Consider the following 22,227-nt stretch of genomic DNA (forward strand, 5'->3'; position numbering starts at 1 on the left):
GAACACACAAATATCATGTTCACTGATAGAATACAAAAAATACTGCAAGACAGAATGGCTGCTGGTACTGAGATGACAAAAACTGAGAGTGATGAATCATAGGTATGAAAGACTGAATATTGTGGCAACTGACTGCAGACTACTTCATGTACTCACTTTGACAACATATTGCTACTAAGCCCATTTATGTGACATGTAGGTATCCACTTCATGCTCTGCTGCAAATGATCTTGGCCTTTAGATTGATTTGTTTCACACCAAGTACCATAGGTTTACTCTACACCTAAATTTGCACTGGCATTGGTTGGAGACTGTAGACTTACATTCCTCTGAGTATTTATTTAACTGCAGGTGCATAATGATAGTGACACTGCTCCATATCAGGCAAGTCTGTGGCCTCTTGTTACCTATCTGATTACTCCAATACACTCATTAAACATCCAAAAATAAACAGGAGTCTTTCCACCAATCATGCTCTAAGTGACAGCCTATGCTGACAAATTTCACTCTGCCACGTGCTAGATACAAGCACAATGGACAAAAAATTAGATACCCACAGGAGACATCACACTGATGTCACATAAAATTTACTTTAGTCTTAACAATGTCGTAAATTCGGTGAGGACATAAGTGGACAAGCTTCTTCAGGTACGCCATACCCAGCTGAAGTCACTCACTGATGATCAGATCCTGTAAAGCTAACAAACTGCGGGGATCTTGGGCACCACGTTTCAGTCACTGTTAGAAATAGTCCCAGGCACTTCGTATTATGACCGAAGGAGTTAGTGGGTCATCTCAAAGCGGACAGGATGTCTGAGAGTTCATCAAACCAGGAATGTGTGTGTGCAGCCTGTGAACATGGCTGTTGTCATCTTGGGGCACTGGAGTGTCTGCAGAAAACTCATTATGAAGATATAAGAGAAGGGTATTACTTGGAACTTCCTGGCAGATTAAAACTGTGTGCCAGGATCTGCCAACTGAGCAATCCAAGCACGACTCAAGACCCATCCTCAAAGCTTTACATCCACAGTAAATCAACTCCTACCTTCCAAAGGAGTGCTAACCCTGCAAGTCGGAAGCTAGGAGACTAAGTACTGGCAGAATTAAAGCTATGAGGACGGGTCATGAGTCGTACTTGGGTAGCTCAGTTGGCAGAGAACTTGTCCACGAAAGACAAAGATCCTGAGTTCGACTTTCAGTCTGGCACACAGTTTTAATCTGCCAGGAAGTTTCATATCACTCCACTGCAGAGTGGAAATTTCATTAAGGTAATACCTGGTCACCAAGAATATTTCAATAAACATTCTGGTCCACGTTTATTATAATGTGCCAAGTCACAGTAAGGAAGACAGGTCAAAAACATCAGAGAACTATATCTAGCCTGAACTAAACAATCCTCACACTGCGGATTAAACAACTCATTGGGCTGTCGGTGCACTTGATGATGTGCATTTGAAAAAAGAAGCAAGATCAAAACTCACCCCACACTACAAACCTCTAGTCAGCTGCCCTCCAGTTTGCAGGTTGCTTGTCTCACTCCTGTGCTGCTAAGAACACTAACCTTTTGTGAAGTATTTGACTCCAAATTTACACTGCATACAATGTTCACTCAGAAACTGTTTGGGACGTTCCTTAACCACTGTCAGCTACAAATACTGTCAATTTTAAAACCTATTATCTCTGGTCTCTGTTGATTAGGATCTTCTCTGACCATTGTTCGTACACCCTGTTACAAGGATGCAACTGGTAGACCATTCCTTGCAGACATGTTGGACAATCCACATTAATACTCTAAGCCATCGGGCAACTTCAAAAATTATAACTATATTTTGCCTGTTTATATAAGGCCCATCTTACAGCTCAATTCCATTTGATCTACTGACATGTACACACCACTTCACTGCCTTGACTTACGTTCACAATAGAGGGCTACGTGGCTGCCTGTTACCAGTCCTCACCATCTACAGCACTCCAAAGTGACCAGTGCATTCTTTTAATGGGACAACATAGCCCTGGTTACCTAAGTCAGGTACAGAACCATCAGTAAAAATATGGTAACTCACTTCTTCAAGTTTACGCATTCTTAATTTTGTCCATTATTGTCAGTACTGTGATACTTTCATAAAAAGTAAAACTGTCCTTACCAAAAAACCTGATTTTTCTTTTAATACACCATGCATTTTCAACCCTGGGGGTTCATTTTCCAGTGCTTGAACAGTCTACATCATTTTCTTAAGAAGGTTTGTAATGTTGCTGTCAAAGAGTACATAGGTGTAATTACAAGGTGACACACTGTAACTACAATTAAAAAAAAAATTGTAAAATAGTGAGAGTGTATCATGTTGTAATACATCTACATACTCTTAACGCGACCAGCATTCACCTGTTTTCAAAAATGAAACAGACTGTTCAAGCATTGGAAGATGAGCCACAGGGCTTGAAATCATCATGTGTTAAAATAAAAATCACTTTTTCTATTAAAGGTGGCTTTTTTGTGTTTTTTAAGTATACTATGGAGTAGGTATTAAAGTCCATGGAGAAGAAATAAAAACTTTGAGGTTCGCCGATGACATTGTAATTCTGTCAGAGACAGCAAAGGACATGGAAGAGCAGCTGAACGGAATTGACAATGTCTTGAAAAGGAGATATAAGATGAACATCAACAAAAGCAAAATGAGGATAATGGAATGTGGTTGAATTAAATCGGGTGATGCTGCCGGAATTAGATTAGGAAATGAGACACTTAAAGTAGTAAAGGAGTTTTGCTATTTGGGGAGCAAAATAACTGATGATGGTCAAAGTAGAGAGGATATAAAATGTAGACTGGCAATGGCAAGGAAAGCGTTTCTGAAGAAGAGAAATTTGTTAACATCGAGTATGGATTTAAGTGTCAGGAAGTCGTTTCTGAAAGTATTTGTATGGAGTGTACCCATATATGGAAGTGAAACATGGACGATAAATAGTTTGGACAAAAAGAGAAAAGAAGCTTTCGAATTGTGGTGTTACAGAAGAATGCTGAAGATTAGATGGGTAGATCACATAACTAATGAGGAGGTACTGAATAGAAATGAAGAGAAGAGAAATTTGTGGCACAACTTGACTAGAAGAAGGGATCAGTTGGTAGGGCATATTCTGAGGCATCAAGGGATCACAAATTTAGAACTGGAGGGCAGCGTGGAGGGTAAAAATCGTAGAGGGAGACCAAGGGATGAGTACACTAAACAGATTCAGAAGGATGTAGGTTGCAGTAGGTACTGGGAGATGAAGAGGCTTGCACAGAATAGAGCAGCATGGAGAGCTGCATCAAACCAGTCTCTGGACTGAAAACCACAACAACACAACAAGTATACTATTACAAGTAACATAATTGGCAAGGCCCAGCTTTTTACATTTCTCAATAAAATAAAATAAAATATATGCCACTAAGGGAATTGAATAAAGGATCATAGCACTATTCTTACATATTATTCTTTCTGTGTCCCAATGCTTAGAAAAAGAAATGTCTATTTAAAACATGATATTAACAATAAGCACTAAAAATATAGCTACATCTTGGATAAATCCTTCTGAAAGACCACATACCTGGAAGCTAGCTTATTTTTTTCCTTGCGTGTTTTGGGCCTCACATTGAAGGGCAGTTCACTGACTGGAGTCATATCATTAATAATCCGGTTCAGTTTGTCCAACTCTTTTCCAATATTATATAGTTTACGTGGATTTGGAGTGAGATCATTTCCATCGCCCTTTCTTGCTTTCCCACTGTGAATAAGATTTTATTTTTAGATTATAAAACTCACAGAGAAATATGAAACAATTAGAATCCTTACACGCACCACCACTTTTACATCAACTCAGTGACATAGTTTTGAGTCTACAGCTCTAGTCTTACACCACATGTTTCACTTTAAAATTGACATACATGATTAAGAATCATTAGTAGTCTCTATTACATTACCTATGGAGTACTCAAAATGAACAAAATTCAAATTATCCCAATAAATCATTATGGTCATCTAACCTTCTACTGAAAAATGATAGAAATGGATAACTGTTCTAGGCAGAAACTAAACTCGCCGAAGTTACGTATTCTAAACATGATAAAAAATACAAGCAAACAATAATTCTCAAAACTAACAACAAGAACAGAAGAGAGATTAAAAATCAATGTGCCATCATCAATGTAGGTATCAGAGACTGAGCACAAGCTTGACAGGATAAAGATTAGGTAAGAAATATGCAATGTCCTTTTCAAAATAAGCATTCCAATTTCTGCCTTAAGCTGGTTGGTTGGTTTGTGTGATGCAAGGGACCAGACTGTGACGGTCATCAGTCCCTTTTTCCAAATACTAAAAATACCCACAGAGACTAAAAAACGTTCAACAAAATAGGAGACAGACGACACAGAACAAAAGAAACGTAGACAAGGACCAGACAAAACGAAATAAAATCACACAAAGTGTGACGGTGGTTGGCCAAAAATACCCACAGAGACTAAAAAACGTTCAACAAAATAGGAGACAGACGACACAGAACAAAAGAAACGTAGACAAGGACCAGACAAAATGAAATAAAATCACACAAAGTGTGACGGTGGTTGGCCGACCATAGGAACAAAAAAAAAAAAGGAAAAGCCAACCACCGAGAACACATTAAAAACTGAGCTTAAAAGCGTAGGCCAAAGGCCAGAATCAACACAAAACAATAAAATAAAACACAAACACTCAGATTAAATGATAAAAACCCCCTGCCTGAATAAAACGCAATACTAAGCCAGCCATAGCAGGGTCATCTGTTAAAAGGGCAGGGAGCGTGTCAGGCAGTGCGAACGTCTGCCTGAGCACAGCTAAAAGCGGACACTCCAATAAAATGTGAACCACAGATAAAACGGAGCCGCAGCGACATAGAGGTGGGTCCTCACAGCGCAATAAGTGGCCGTGCGTCAGCCGAGTGTGCCCAATGCGCTGCCGGCAGAGGACAACAGACTCCTGGCGGGAGACCCACATGGACGACCGCCACACAGTCGTCATCACCTTGATTGGACAGAGTTTGTTTGGCGTGGGCAGATTGCGCCATTCAGTGTCCCAAAGCTATAGAACTTCGCGGCGTAAGACTGCCCGCAAATCAGTCGCCGGGAGGCCAATCTCCAGAGATGGTTTACTGGTGGCCTCTTTCGCCAGGCGGTCAACATTTTCATTGCCACGTACCCCAACATGGCCAGGGGTCCACACAAAGACCACAGACTGGCCGCAATGGGCAAGAGTATGGAGGGACTCCTGGATAGCCATCACCAGACCAGAACGAGGGAAACACGGGTCGCGAGCTCGTAAATCGCTACAGATCACGAAGGACTCACCTGAGCAGGAGCGGATATACTCTAGGGTACGAAAGATGGCGACCAGCTCAACAGTGTAAACGCTGCAGCCAGCCGGCAATGAACGTTGTTCGGAATGGTCCCCTAGAGTTAGCGCATAACCGACACGACCAGCAACCATCAAACCGTCAGTGTAAACAACGCCAGAGCCCTGATACGTGGCCAGGATGGAATAAAAGCGGCGGCGGAAGGCCTCTGGAGGGACTGAGTCCTTCGGGCAAGGGCGAGGAACACACCATGGGAGTGTACGCAAAGTGGCCCGGAAAGGAGGTGGGACAGTGAAAACCCTAAGACCGGAGAGAAGCTCTTTGATGCGGACCGCGATCGTACAACCTGACTGGGGCCGACGGCCTGGCAGATGGACAACTGTTTGCGGGAACAGGAGACGATAGTTTGGATGCCCGGGCAAGCTAAAAACATGGGCAGCATAAGTGGCCAGTAAATTTTGGCACCTTAACCGCAATGGAGGGACACCTGCCTCCACAAGGATGCTGTCTACAGGGCTGGTCCGGAAGGCACCAGTGGCAAGTCGTATTCCGTTGTGTAGGATGGGGTCCAGCACCCACAGCGCAGATGGGGATGCTGAGCCATAAGCCAGGCTCCCATAATCCAGACGAGACTGGATTAACGCCTGGTAGAGCCGTAGGAGAGTAGATCGGTCGGCGCCCCACCTGGTGTGACTCAGGCATCGCAGAGCTTTTAGATGCCGCCAACACATCTGTTTAAGCTGCCGAATATGAGGCAGCCAAGTCAACCGGGCATCAAAAACTACACCCAAAAACATATGCATCCCAACCACAGTAAGAAGTTCGCCATCAAGATAAAGCCGCGGCTCCGGGTGGACAGTGCGTCGCCGGCAGAAATGCATAACGCAGGTCTTGGCTGCCGAAAACTGAAACCCATGAGCGACAGCCCAAGACTGCGCCTTACGGATAGCGCACTGTAGCTGACGTTCAGCAGCTGCAATGCCAATAGAGCTGTAGTAAAGGCAGAAGTCGTCAGCATACAGGGAAGCAGAGACAGAATTTCCCACCGCTGCAGCGAGCCCCTTTATGGCAATTAAAAACAGGCAGACACTGAGGACAGATTCCTGTGGTACCCCATTCTCCTGGACTCGGGAGGAACTATGGGAGGCCGCGACTTGCACACGGAAGGTACGATACGACAGAAAATTGCGGATAAAGATCAGCAGTGGGCCCCAAAGACCCCATCCATAAAGCGCAGAAAGGATGTGATGACACCATGTTGTATCGTACGCCTTCTGCATGTCGAAAAAGACAGCGACCAAGTGGTGACGGCGGGCAAAGGCAGTACGGATGGCCGACTCCAGGCTCACCAGATTGTCGGCGGCGGAGCGGCCTTTACGGAAACCACCCTGAGACGGAGCCAGAAGGCCCCGAGACTCCAGTACCCAGTTCAACTGCCGGCTCACCATCCGTTCAAGCAACTTGCAAAGAACGTTGGTGAGGCTAATGGGACGGTAGCTGTCCACCTCCAAAGGGTTCTTGCCTGGTTTCAGAATGGGGATAACAATACTTTCCCGCCAATGCGACAGAAACTCACCCTCGACCCAAATACGGTTGTAAAGGTCGAGGAGCCGCCGCTGGCAGTCCACTGAAAGGTGTTTCAGCATCTGACAGTGGGTGCCATCTGGCCCAGGAGCGGTATCAGGACAAGCGGCGAGGGCACTGTGAAATTCCCACTCACTGAATGGAACATTGTAGGATTCCGGATGGTGGGTTCGAAAAGGAAGGCTCCGATGTTCCATCCGCTCTTTAATGGAGCGGAAGGCCAGTGGGTAATTGGAAGAAGCGGAACTCAGAGCAAAATGCACTGCCAAGCTGTTGGCAATTTCTTTGGAGTCTGTACAAAGTGCTCCATTCAGTGAGAGCGCAGGGACGCTGACAGGGGTCCGATGGCCATAGAGGCGTCGGATTTTGGCCCACACCTGCGATGGAGAGACATGGAGGCCAATGGTGGGCACATACTGCTCCCAGCACTCCTGCTTGCTTTGGCGGATAAGGCGGCGGGCCCACACATGCAGCTGTTTGAAAGTGATGAAGTGTTCAATGCAGGGACGTCGCTTGTGACGCTGTAGCGCCCGCCGGAGATCTTTAATTGCCTCAGCGATCTCAGACGACCACCAAGGCACAGTCCTCCTCCGAGGGGACACAGAAGAACAGGGAATTGAAGATTCTGCGGCAATAACAATGACGGTGGTGACCGATTGAACCACTGCATCAATGTCATCATTAGAGAGAGGCTCAATAGCGGCAGTGGAGGAAAACAAGTCCCAGTCAGCCTTATTCATAGCCCATCTGCTAGGGCGCCAAGAAGAGTGACGTTGTGGCAGTGACAGAAAGATCGGAAAGTGGTCACTACCACATAGGTCATCATGCACTCTCCATTGGACAGACGGTAAGAGGCTAGGGCTGCAGATCGAAAGGTCAATGGCGGAGTATGTGCCATGCGCCACACTGAAGTGTGTGAAGGCACCGTCATTTAAAATGGAAAGATCGAGCTGCGCCAATAAATGCTCAATTGTGGCGCCTCGACCTGTTGCCACTGACCCACCCCACAGAAGGTTATGGGTGTTGAAGTCGCCCAGTAACAAGAAAGGTGGCGGCAATTGGCCCATCAGCGCAGCCAGGACATGCTGCGAGACATTACCATCCGGTGGAAGGTAAAGACTGCAGACGGTAACAGCCTGTGGCGTCAACACCCGAACAGCGACAGCCTCTAAAGGTGTTTGGAGAGGGACAGACTCGCTGTGCAGAGTGTGAAGGACGTAGAGGCAGATGCCACTAGACACCCTTTCATAAGCTGCCCAGTTCTTATAATAACCCCGATAGTCATGGAGGGCAGGGGTTCACATTGCTGGAAACCAAGTTTCCTGAAGAGCAATGCAGAAGAAAAGGTGAAGGCTGGTAAGTTGTCGGAGCTCAGCTAGATGGTGGAAGAAGCCGCTGCAGTTCCACTGGAGGATAATATTGTCCATGGCTGAGAAAGGCGTGAAGGGACTGGGAAGGCAATTTACGCCGCTTGTTCACTCACTGCCACCGATTCAGTACCCGTGCAAGTGACATCCATGGCGTCTGAGGGACCGGCGAGATCAAGGTCCTCAGTGGACGCCAGAATCTCGACCTCATCCTCAGACGCAGAGCACAAAGGGTGCGGTGGGGTCGGTGCCACCGCAAGTTCTTTGGCCTTAGAGGTCTTGCGCTTGGACTTCTCTCGCTGAACCTTGGGTTTCACCGGCTGGGAAGGCCTCACCGAATCAGTCTCCAGGATGGAGTAGGATCGCGAAGCCCTACGACCAGCCACTGGTGGGGACTCCTGCCACTGTCGGGCGTCATCCTTCCCGCCGGTGGAAGCCTGGGAAGGGAGGGTCCCAAGGGAACCCTTACGGGCGAGAGCAGCCGAAGAAGTGAAACGCTTCTCTGGCTGAGAAGCGGGGACGGACGTCCCCGATGGGTTGGAGGATGTTGCTCCTGAAATAGGTGGTGCAGGAGCAACCGGTTGGGTAGAGCCCCCCATGGGCAAGTGGGCAGGAGTAGTTGTACTGCTCATCGATCTGGCTGGAAGTCTCGAAACTGATGGGGCTAGCACAGTTGTTGTAGCAGCTGCGTAAGAAGACGTCATTCGCACAGGATGTAGTCTGTCATATTTCCTTTTGGCCTCAGTATAGGTCAGCCGGTCCAGGGTCTTATATTCCATGATTTTGCGCTCTTTCTGAAAGACTTTGCAGTCTGGTGAGCAAGGTGAATGATGCTAACCGCAGTTGACACAGATGGGAGGCGAGGCACATGGAGTATTGGGATGTGATGGGCATCCGCAATCTCGACATGTGAGGCTGGAAGTGCAGCGGGAAGACATATGGCCAAACTTCCAGCACTTAAAGCACCGCATCGGGAGAGGGATATAGGGCTTGACGTCACAACGGTAGACCAGCACCTTGACCTTCTCCGGTAATGTATCACCCTCGAAGGCCAAGATGAAGGCACCGGTAGCAACCTGATTGTCCCTCGGACCCCGATGAATGTGCCGGACGAAATGAACACCTCTACGCTCTAAGTTGGCGCGCAGCTCGTCATCAGACTGCAAAAGTAGGTCCCTATGGAAAATAACATCCTGGACCATATTTAAACTCTTATGTGGTGTAATGGTAACATTAACATCCCCCAACTTGTCACAAGCAAGTAACCTGCATGACTGGGGGGAGGATGCCATTTGTATCAGTACTGACCCAGAACGCATTTTGGACAAGCCCTCCACCTCCCCAAACTTGTCCTCTAAATGCTCAACGAAGAACTGAGGCTCTGTGGATAGACAAGACTCCCCATCAGCTCTCATGCAAACTAAGAATCGGGGCGAATAACTGTTACCTCCATCCTGAGACTTACGCTCCTCCCACGGCGTGGCCAGAGAGGGGAACGTTTTCGGATCGTACTTCTGAGCATTAAATTGAGCCCGAGAATGCTTAGAGACTGCTGGCGGCTGGCCGCCAGCGAGAGATGATGTACCACGCTTCATTGCGGGTCATCCGCCCTGATGCCACCTACTCCGACCTAGGGCCCTCCCCACGGGCGCCACCCAGCCGCAGCAATAGCCACCTGGCAGGATGGTCATTGCCGGGAGTGCTGATGCCCCAGGGAGATGGGCATCTACTCCTTGGCATACGTGGGGAGTTAACGGTGCAGGCATTAGTAGAGCGATCCCTGTGTTGTCAGGGCACTACAACCAACAGGGTACATGGCGGCCGCACCACAACGGACTGGCTACCGTGCTGGATGTTAGGTGACATGTGGTCCATAGTCGTCGTCAGTGCAGAAAGTGGCACTCCACAGCGCAAGGTGGAAAGTGCACGCAGGAACGTATCCATGCCCAAGAGATGAAGAGGGGGCAGGACTGCAATGCAATGACAAAGAAGCTGGCGAAAGGTCTGATTGCTAGATAGACAAAATGCACCAAGTAAGGCGCCCTTCCCCAATCGGCTCGCTCTTCGGAAAAATTTTTAGAGATGGAGGTCAAACCCAAAAGGGGACCATCACATACGGCCGAAAAGTTTGAGGCTTCTTTTAGTCGCCTCTTACAACAGGCAGGAATACCGCGGGACTATTCTAACCTCCGAAGCCGCAGGGGGAGCCTTAAACTGCATAAGGAAACCACTGAAAACCTAAATTTGGATGTCCAACCTCACAAATGCAAGACAAACATCTTAACCATTGTAACAGTTTCTGGAATACTATTCTCTTTCACTTAAACATATAGTGACAATTTGCTGTTGATATATAAGTGAATGAAAGCAGAGAGAACACATCTTCATTTAAGGGGATGACAGATGTATATGGGGAGGGAGGGAAACTAAAAACAATGAACAGTTTAAAATATGAACAGAGTGGAGGAGACAGTGAATTACTAAAACAAAGAAGAGATGGAGAGATGAGTGAAAAGAACAGGGAACATGAAGATGGTGGAAGAAAAGTGTGACAGATACGAGAGGTGGAAATAGTTGGCAACATGAAGAAAGAGGAAGAGAAGGCCGAGAGATAAGAGGGAGGAAAGGAGAGACATAGGAAGGTGTAGGGAGAGAGGGAGGGGGGGCAGGGAGGGAGGGAGGGAGGGAGGGAGGGGGGGGAGAGAGAGAGAGAGAGAGAGAGAGAGAGAGAGAGAGAGAGAGAGATGGGACAAAAGAGTATAACATATTATTTCGGAAACACACAGAGTAATTTTCAGGCATGTTCTATTTTCTTCATAATCAACAGCAGATGCAGCTACTTAAACTCCACTGCTAACAGTTCTATGGCTTTTCACTGCCTTTACTGCCACCTACAACAATTACAGCACTGTTTCAGTTCTGAGGAACTAGCTTTCTCCACTGACATTTCATGAATAATTTAGTATGATCTGTTCTCCTGCAGCTTTAATATTTTATTACTGAGAGCCATTATTTCTAATTGAATAATTGTAATTCTCACTCGCCTCAAACAACATAACAATTAAATACATTTTCAAACAATTGTACAATTTGTCTTTGTTTTGAGTTACTGCACGAACTGCCATCTTAACTGATGAAATGTAACGTCTACCTGCAAATTTCCAAGTTTCTCTTTTGTTTCTTTCATACTCACATAGTTTTCAAATCTGTGGTTTCTTCAATCCTCATCCATTTCTCATCAAACGCTAACACACACACACACACACACACCCTCTCTCTCTCTCTCTCTCTCTCTCTCTCTCTCTCTCTCTCTCTCTCTCTCTACGAAAAGTCTGAATAGTTTTGTCTAATTCAGCGTATTAACATGTTCCTGTTATCATATGCTTGATTAAAATGATTTGGGATAATCATAATGTGCACAATTTCTTAACTGTCTGCAACAATACAGTGAATAACATTTTTAGTTCCATTTGGTCCTTATCAAGCCAATTTTCTATTTATATTCTTCTCAAAAAAAAAAAATTAAGAAAAAACTTGTTGCACTTCGTAAAACCTACTGAAGTATGGAATCAGTCATTCGGTTGTTAAAACTGAAGTTTGCCACAAAAGACTCATTCTTTACCCTTTGTTTTTCATTCACATTTAAATCCCCCATTATCATCTTACAGTGGAACTTGCTCTCGTTTAAGTCCAATAAAGCTTACACCTGAATTTCCTCCCTGCACTGTTCCTCGTTGCTAAAACATGTCTTCAATTTATTGTTATTAAATAGACAGTAGTAGAGACAGTTGAGTTTCAAAGATCTATGCCATTGACTATCTAGCCAAACTTTGTGTTGCAAGTGCAGCACACAAGTAGCTGAGCATGTTCCATGGTTTAGGACAATTACCCAAGTTCCTTCAGTCCACTGCTCCAAATGTTCTTTAACCTGGCTCAGAATACCAATGTACAAGAAGTTAGTTGTGGCTGCAGGGCTTGTGACCACCATACCACGCCCAAAAGTTTGACAAAACATATGAACACTGCAAAACGGCAGTCAGAACTATACGCACAGAAATCTTAGGCCAGGCCCCAGTGCTGCTAAATCTGACAGTACTGGAATAACGCAATCTTTTCAAAGACTGGTCATGTGCCAGCACAGCTCACAAGTTAATATTATCATTTATAAACAGTCATTCTTTCTGTGACTGGTGAAGCATTCCAAGTCCAGAGGCTTGTAGACATTGACTCACCATGCTGTAGCAGTACATGCCCCTTCGTATTTGTGTCCCACAAATCACTCTAGGAAGATGGATACCTTATGGGAAGTCCCTTTAATCCTCATAAGGATGTAATTCTTGACTTGTCTCAAGAGCTCCCAGGTAGAATCACCTTCTGTAGCCATTAGTTTTTTATATTTTGTTATCTTGCTATTAATTTTAATGTCAAAATGATACGGAGTTTGCTGGTGATGTGACACAGTTTAGATGGAGTAAAGTTCACACAATATACTAAATATAATTTGCATTAAAATTATTCTATATTCCTCTACAGCTGCCCTGAGAAAACAGCACAAATCATAGAAATTACTCTTGACAGAAGAGACATACTTCATTTAATAATGAGTTCTGCACCATGTCATTTAATTACACAGCAAAGTATTTGAAAGAATTTAAATTTAACCACCACACAATGAATAATGGATATCAATATAATTCGTTTACAACAATATGCTGTTATTATCTGTGATGACTCAGATGACGTTACCTCTCACTTTGGACAGAAAAGTTTCCTAAGTTGCATGGTTACCTACAACTTCATTACATATGAGGAAGAAGTAGGACATAAGCACCTCTAGTGAGAATGTCTTACTCTCTTTTCATAATACTATTCTTTGTTGTGATGTTCACTCCATACTCAAACACTATTTTGTCCCTTTGATACTGTGTATGTTTACAGTACTTGGAAAAATTGACTGCTCCCTTCATTATTGTGCACAATTACCTGTATTTTCATATCTCCTCAACTGCATTTCATTGTCTTCATACAAATACTATCCCATACATTATCTCTTTCACTTTCCAATTTCTGTCCTCATAGTATACACTCTTCTTTTTCTATACCCCATATTTATTCATCAATGCGGACCATGCATACAACAACAAAAACGTACTGCGAAAATACTGAAACAAAATATTTTAAAATATTTTGTGTGCAATGCAACAAATGGCTAATGAAAGGAAAAATTACTGCAAAAGTTTTGAGGGATATGGAAAAGCCAGCCGTCCACTGAGACAGAAGAATTACAACTGATACACGAAACGAAATAAAAATTTTGTGGAACAGAATCATTATTCCCGTTCAAAAAAACAATCTCATGCAAAAGAAATGTGATCAACTTGTATCAAGGTTAAGGGGAAAATGTATTTTTCTGGAAAAATTGCAATTTCAAAACAAACGACGTCCACTTAGTTTAATTAAGCTGTTAGTGACTGGAGTTTTGTCTGTGCCTATATGTGGTAATGTACAGTAAAAAATTACAGTATTTACCTGTGCTTAATGCCTCGAACTGAGCACTGAGGACTAAATACAGGATCTGTTACTTCATTCAGGACATGTGGGTCTTCCAGCTTTGTCTTAAGCACAAGCCGCTGCCCTTTTGGCCCTTTCGCTTGTACATTATACTGCCAGAAGTAACGTTCTTTCTTTGACATAGATCGTGAAGGTCCATCTTCTCCATCACTTGAATCTAAAATAAAAAGTACTCTATAAATAATTTTCATGCACATGTCCTTTCCACATACAATTTAATACAATTTTCATCAGCATCTTTCCAAAATGTATCAATTCAGGGTATATCAATAACTTTAGCTAATTTAATGCAGATCTTGGAATACACTTAACTCCAATTTGCATTAAAATTATTCTCTCTCTCTCTCTCTCTCTCTCTCTCTCTCTCTCTCTCTCTCTCCCCCCCCCCCCCCCCCCTTCCCCCCCCCCCTCTTCTGCTCTGAGAAAACAAAAGAAATTACAGAAGCTATTCTTGACGGTTGAGGCATAATATATTCAATAATGACTTCTGTGGGAACACGCTGGGACAATGTGGAGGAAAGGATAATGGAAAGCTTGGTGCAAGGACCAGGAGAGTTGGGCTGGGAGAGGGAGAAGAACTATATGAACTATTTACTGTCTGCTGTATGTTATAACTGCATGCAGATTTCTTAAGATATTAATCTCTAACAACAGTTACAATCCTTTCACTTAGGCTGCCTCCAGCAATTACTTTTTAGCAATATCTGTGTTGCATATTATAACAGAGATATCAAAATGAACAAACCATGCAACACACCCACATCCTTTAGATGTGGTTTACTCTCTGTGACATGATAATCTTATGCTTCTTGAAGCATTTTTTTCCCTTTCTTAGCCTGTATAACTTATCTTGAATAAACAATGATGTTTTATTGAACAGAAAAGAATACCTTTACAATGAGAAAAGAACTCAAATAGTGTTTGGATTTGTATCGTAATAACACTGATTTAATTTTTATCTCCATGAGCAAAAGGGAGAATTTCTTTTATTTTATGTCACTTGTTTCATCTTCTCTTTTTACATGTTCGTAAGGTCTTGGCTATCTTCGCTCTGTGTTTGCACAAAACAGGTATTCTGATAAACACTCCAGAATGCTTTTCAACCTTCCTGCAGTAAAGCTCACAAAGAGCGAGTAGAAACGGAGAACTACATCAGAATGGTTCTTCTACCCTATGGTGATTGTGTGTCCTTTAAGATTGACAGGATGTTCAAGAAACATCAAACAAAATGTGTCTTCCACCCTACAGTGCGAGTGGAAAATATCTGGGTTCTGTTAAAGACAACCTAAGTCTAATGAGACAAGGATATGTAAAATCCTGTGCCAGTGTGGGAAATCATAGATTGGTCAGATGTGTTGCACTATTAAGGATATATTCACTGAACATATTGATGTCACACCAGATTGGGTCAGCTAGAAAAGTCTGCTGTGGCTGAACACTGTCTCCTCCTTACTTGTATCTGTATGGACATATGGTCCATGTAAGTCTTCTTGAATAATAAGTAAAGATAAATGAAATTCATTGTATTGTGCTTCTTCACTTTAATATCAACATCACATTTCAAGAGCTCATTTCATGGATGTAGCCATCTCATCAAGATAATTACTAGTTACATATATATAACATACAAACTGCTTGTTTTATCTTGATGAACAGAAACTGGCACACTTACAGCTGTAATTTTCACAGTCGTAGAATTTCTAACCAAGCTAATTAACTATAAAGGCAATGCATCCTGTTCTCATTACTTAGTTACCGCATGAGGGAAATATATTTTATCACTAAACATTTGTTATGAAAACAGTTCAGAAAAGTTTTCTCCCTCACCAATGTGACGGATGTTTTATGTGATCTGAAACTACAATTCGCTAATGAATCGGTCCAACTTTGCATATTATTTACTCTGAAAGATTTTTCGTATTTCCATCTTGGCTCAGATTGCATGTAGTGGACGTTGAATTGTCTGGTGCTGCAATCAGGTTGTTGGCTGCTGTTGTATGCATAAAAGCAGCCATCTGGTGTACACAGATAGCAATAAAGCTTGCAGTACTGAACAGTGTTTGTTTAAAAAAACAACAACCTCTCAGTTAATAACTGCGGAAGCACTGACATTTTAAAGAGCCATAGCTCTTTATTGACTTCCGTGTATTTTGTTTGTGTGTTATGTGTCAACTCATATTTCATTGTTTCGCCATCAATTTTAATGTCACAATGACAAAGAGTTTACATGTAATGCACCACAGCTTACAGGGGCCACAATATCAATCACTACCTAATAATGTCAGAATACCAGTTTATATCTCAAAGACCCAATGAGTTCTTATACCAGTATGTACAATGAAAGCTAGGAAACAGATCATAACACCAGCCAGAAAAAAAATAGGTAGTCTACCCGGTTCTTTCTAAACACAAAATCGTGCAATGAGCAAATGTTAATTCCTTTACTTTATAAACAACATTTTTATTTGTATATAAAGACAAAGCTGCTTGCTTTTATTTATTTCTTTCTTTAATTTACCACATTGGTATTAAGCTTATGATAATCATCTGTGGTCCTAAAGAAGATACATAACAATAATACATAATACATGTTATACGCTGTCTGTTATGGAAGTTGGAAGGTGATTACAATTTTGTGTATACTGATTTGTACTTACTTACATTTTACTTTCAAGCCTTTGCAGCAGTTTTCGCACATGTTCTGTTAATTTTACATGATTTCTAACACATTCTCATATTACTGAAAATTAATAGTGCTTTATGATACAAGTCTCTCTCTCTCTCTCTCTCTCTCTATCTGTCTCAGGTAATGTGTGTGATCTCTGTTTGTTATGTCCACTGTTAACAAATACATAAAAATATAGTTAATGTAAAACGTGTAAGTATAAATACAAAGATTTGCTCAAAAGTAATGCCTCCACCTTCATAACTCTTCAACAATTGGCAGCATTGGTATGCGGCATGTACTGGCTGGTTCCATAGCCTCTTCTCTACAACTCCAGTTGGCGGGAAGCCTTGGCATTGAATGGGTGTGTTGTTACAGTGTACAGTAAGGAACCCTGTGCCAACAATCGGTCAATGAGATTTAAGCAATGTGCAGTCATTGAATTCTTGACAGCAGAAGGTGTCACCCCAAAGGTGATTCATCAGAGTGAAAGCAATTTATGGTGATTGTGTTGATGTGAATACTGTGTGTCGTTGGGCCAGTAAGTTTAAACATGATGAGATGGGAACATCTGACCTGTGTGAAAAACAAAGAGTTGGATGTCCTGTAACAGCAATCACCGAGTTTCACAAGCAAAATGTTGACAGATTGATTCAGGACGATCGTCGTATCACACAGAGAGAAACTGCAAGCACAATCTGCATTTCAGACAAACGTGTGGGTCACATAATTGCTTTACTTGGCTATCGGAAGATCTGTGCACGACAGGTAACATGGATGCTGACTCCTGAAATGAAAGCACACAGACTTGTAATTTGCTAGGAACTCTTCTCGCGTTAGAAGAATGAAGGTGACGCCTTTCTAACTTCAATTGTGACAGGAGACAAAACGTGGGTACACCATTATGACCCGGACACAAAACGTCAGTCTGTGGAATATCAACACAAAGACTTGCCCCAGAAAAAGAAATTCAAGACGCAGCCCCCAGCTGGAAACATCATGGCCACAGTGTTCTGGGACGCAGATTGTGTTATGCATGTTGATTTCCTTGATCGTGGAACAACAATACATTCAGAGCGTTATATCACAATGCAGCGAACTCTGAAACAATGGCTAAGAAGGGTCCGAAAGGAAAAAGAAATGTTTTCTTGCAGCATGACAATGCCAAGCCATACACATCATGTGCCACCAAAGAAGAACTTCAGAGACTGAATCTCACTATCGTACGGCATCCTCCATACAATCCAGATTTTGCACCGTCTGACTTCCACCTGTTCCTGATAATGAAAGACGATGTGCGGGGACATCATTATGCTTCTGATGAAGACTATGAGAGAACTGTGAGACTGTGGTTGCGGAAACAGAGTGGTGATTTTTCCATGACGACTTCAGTAAACTTGTTCATTGTAGGCAGAAATGTATCCAATTGGCTGGTGATTATGTGGAAAAGTGAATATTGGTAATTAAAGATCACATTCTAAGGATTATTTCTGTGTTTGATTTATTAAAATATTCCCATCCAAACCCACTTAATGAAGGTGGAGGCATTACTTTTCATTAAACCCTCATAGTATAAAGTCTGTTATGTTTCATTTAAAATGTTGCTTTATCTTTGGACAAGGATATTTATAACATTTTCAATAAAATGTTTTGTTTTACAGGTCAGTTTGTTCATTCAGAAAAATAGTCTGAAATTTCTTCCATGTGAGAAAAAAATTCTAGTGTCTCAAAAATGTTTAGATGTTTGCCGTTATCAGTAATGTGTAGAATTGACATGCATTGTGCTAAATCTGTCTTTTTGTGTTTTTGCTTTTGTAAATGTGTACTGAATGCTGATGAACTGTTTTCACTGTTATTCACGAGTTCTCAAAATCTCATTTTAAAATTTCTTCTTGTTTGTCCACTGTATATTTTTTCACACTCTTTACATTTTAATTATCTTGTTGGTCATTCTAGTGAATGGTATGTTAACATTTTACTGTGTTCTCTGATCTGAATCCAAGGTTTAAATTGGCTTTTTGAAGGGTGTGCTGAGTTTTTCCTGATATTTGTGACCACTGTGGTAAAACAATGTATTTAGCTCTCTTTGTTTTGAATTTCTTCAAAAGCAACTTTTTTTATTTTAATTTGCTTGTATTAATATCGTTTATTTTGGCAAGAATTTTGTCGACAACTGCAGGATTAAATCAGTTGTTTTGTGCAATAGTTTTAATTACGGAAATTTCTGATTTAATATTGTCTTGACTCAGTGTATATTTGTATATTCTTATAATGCAAGATTGAAAATTCTTTGCAGCTCCCAGAATTGCAAGAGTTTTGGTTCACCATAACTGTAATTTGGTTTCTCTGAAAATGGTGGAAGTATATGGCGAATTTTCTTTCTCAATTTCTAGGTCTAAAAAAATTTATTTTGTTGTTCTCTTCATGTTCTTAGTTTCATTGATGAGGATTACAGTGGCATCACTATATCTTCATTAGTACTTGAATTAAGTTCCGCACTGTATGCTTATCGAAAAAATCATTTTCAATTTTATTGAGAAGCATATCTGTTACAGTGCACGCACAACAATTTTTTGCTGCAAGGCCCTTGTCTTGTTTGTATTATTGGAAGTTAAAAATAAAATAGATGTGTGATAAAGTAGGTTTAAATAGCAAGATACATTCATCAACATCATCTCTTCTATTCAGCCATGTCACCAAAGATTTTCTTCAATAACGTGGATAGTTTTGCCAACCGGGATGTTAGCATATAGACTGGTAATGGCTAACAAAGATAATTTAGAATTTGCTGGGATTTTAATGTCTTTTATTTGATGTATAAGCTCTGTCAAATTTTTGATTGTACACTGCTTGTCATAAATAAAATTTTTATTGAGAATATCATTTACTACTTTTGCTGAGATGGTAGTCCAGGCTGCTCATACAGAAAACAACAGGCCTGGTCGGATGTTTTCATCATTATACACCAACACTTTTTACTTTTGTTGAGTATGATGACTGTGTTGTTTAATGCTGTTTTGATGTTTGCCTCAAATTTACTTGTTAGATCTCTATCAATGTGTTTTACGTAATTCTTATTTTTAAAAATCTAGGGTCATTCCATGTCAGTTCAACCAGGGGCTCCAGCTCATAGTCTCAGATTTGACTGAAATTCAGTACACTACACTAATTCTACCATGTGTGGAACACTCACTCATGTACAAAGTATTCGTTTCCCCTGCCAATTAGTTCCATAATTATGACTTGTGAAAGAGGGTGGCGTGACCCGGAAATTGCAGCCTGCATCTGGCAATCTATCTTCAGACCCAACTTCAGGTCTTAATAACTTTGGAACTATTCCACATAGTCCAGTGAAATTTTTACAACCCAGTAACATCCATTTAGAGAACACACTCCATCAATCAAAACACCAAATAGGAAAAATAAAAAATTCCAAAATGTGATTAAAAAATGTAATACGTTAAAAGGTACATATTGTAGGTGTCCTCTGTGCCAAATATGATTCAATCAAAAAGAGTATAAATTTTTTGTGGTAAGCTTAATGTGGCCTAAACACACACAGAATTCATCATGCCCACATCAGTCACAAAAACTGAGTTACATGCACACAAAAATAAAAAAAATTGAAAAATTACCTGAAAAACATGGATTTTTGAAACGCGGTAGCACAAAAGGGACAAGTGGTATCCAAGCCAAATTTCACACACTGCATAAGTAGACCATAATGATATATATCTCAAAATTTCAGCATGTTATTCCAAGACATTTGTGTACAATGGAAGTTAACATATGTATTTGGTGATGTGGCCATTGTTCCATAACTCAATTTTGTAAAAACATATCATAAACTGTACTGCCTCTTCTTATCCTCTCCCACAACTGTTTAATCCCTAAGCAACAACATATATACAGATTAACGCAACCTATCATTTACGTTTACTGCACATTAACTGCTAAAAACCAGTTGATTGTGCTTCGAACAGAACTTCTCCCACACTTTAGCTACTGTACTCTGTACATTGAGTGGCAAATTGTACTGTCTTCCTGACACTGTGGTAGGAGCTGGAACTGTCATAAGAATATGTTCAAAAGGAATCCAACACCTGTCTGCCAAACATGGCCAATGAAATGATCTTGCTGGTCCTGCCGGTGCCATGAAGTTCACAAATACATCACCTTCTGCTTCACAGCACTCTGCAACACATCCTAAGTACCATCTGTCATCATAAACAGCAATAACATAGCAACCTGGTTGTATGTCACTGCTTTTGCTTCTGAATCCTGAGTCAGATACATTGTGAAGACACATGTTGTGCATGAACCTATAGTTATAACCAGACACTCTGCTCATCTGTACATTGTCAGAATCCGCTGGAGAGAAGTGATGATGGCTCCTTGTGCCTGCAACAGTTTTAACGTGTTCTAGTCTGCTTTTTAGCAACTCTTTGACTGATTTCACCTCATCTTTCGAAACATAGAATGATTGTATGCCACAGATATTTTTCTGTACCCAGATAAATAATTGAAGAGGTGTGATCTTCTGTAGGGTGCTGCAGACTATCTTGTTATGCCATGTGCTTAATGGTAGCACCAATACCATCACATACATTTTTACCATGACTTGTTGCGAAAAATTTCATTCTGTATGAATCTGAAAATCATGGTAATGCATGCATAAATTTTTGAGATTTTTACAGCTTTTGTACTGACTAGCTGCCCCATCACTGAAGTATTTCGCAAAATGTATGTGAGGCAGCTTGTTTGTCACATATGCCATGACAGTGCGAATGTGGGCATGAACTGCAATGGCATCATGAATTAAACAGTCACTAGAAATGCATAGGTTCATGATAGACACATCACCTCATTCACCTCTATAATAAATCGCAAATGGCTGGAGAGATGCTTGACTGTTGTCCCAATGATATCCTTGGATGGCATCTTGTACTATAAATGCATAATTTTCAGAAAAGTCTAGTATTACTATATTTTCATCTTGTTTCAAATTATCCTTACAAAACTGGAGATAAGCTGATTGTGCTGTTGCTGTGAAGCTGTGTGTGGTCAGTTTGTCCGTTTTTTTACAACATATTTCAACAAAATCTTCCACCGCACTTTGCTTTGTTTCAAGACTTGGGCAATCCATGTGTGTCCATTGTTTATGAGAAACAAGTTCATTGTCATCCATAAGGAGTTCACCATACAGTTTGTTATTCATGTGTTCTGCAAGATTTGCCTTACCAGAACACTTTTCACAACTGTGTATCATGCACTGGTAGGAACTGATGTCACACACTAGCAGCTTCATTGCACCTTTGTAATCCAGACCAGAATCCTTTATAGCAGCAAACATCAGCTTAGCAGTTTGATGGGCCTCACATACACAAACATTGTGTGTGCCCCTTGCACTTACAGGCACAACCCATTTTGGCCAAAGATTGAAAAACGATGATAAACCTACTTTGGTATTGGGATACTTTTCCGTGAATTCTACATATAGTTCTGATATGTTGCATAGCAATGGTCTTTTTTGCATCTGTACACGTAGAGATTTCCCATTTTCACTGGTACATAGTCTTTTTTTTCCAGAGATTATTCGGCTGTAGTCATTATTTTCATAAAACTCCGACACTAGCACCTTTATTTCTGAACTCAATTGCTTACCCTGAGCCTGCTGAAGTT

General features: G+C 41.7%; 2 protein-coding genes across 3 annotated transcripts in view; one reads left to right on the top strand and one right to left on the bottom strand.

Annotated features, from left to right (window-relative positions):
* The window catches only part of LOC124774952 (spermine oxidase), a 146,246-nt gene that overhangs the window by 121,879 nt on the left and 2,140 nt on the right, over nucleotides 1-22,227 (top strand). The window lies entirely within an intron of this gene.
* LOC124772519 (protein CREBRF homolog) overlaps nucleotides 1-22,227 on the bottom strand; it is a 104,818-nt gene that overhangs the window by 35,085 nt on the left and 47,506 nt on the right. For both annotated transcript variants that reach the window (XM_047249452.1, XM_047249367.1), the window contains 2 exons: nucleotides 13,839-14,037; nucleotides 3,583-3,759 (listed from right to left, as the gene is read on the bottom strand). In XM_047249452.1, the coding sequence (XP_047105408.1) occupies nucleotides 3,583-3,759; nucleotides 13,839-14,037 (376 nt within the window). The remainder of the gene's footprint in view (nucleotides 1-3,582; nucleotides 3,760-13,838; nucleotides 14,038-22,227) is intronic.

This window comes from Schistocerca piceifrons, chromosome 1, assembly GCF_021461385.2.
Source record: "Schistocerca piceifrons isolate TAMUIC-IGC-003096 chromosome 1, iqSchPice1.1, whole genome shotgun sequence".
NCBI classification, from domain to species: domain Eukaryota; kingdom Metazoa; phylum Arthropoda; class Insecta; order Orthoptera; family Acrididae; genus Schistocerca; species Schistocerca piceifrons.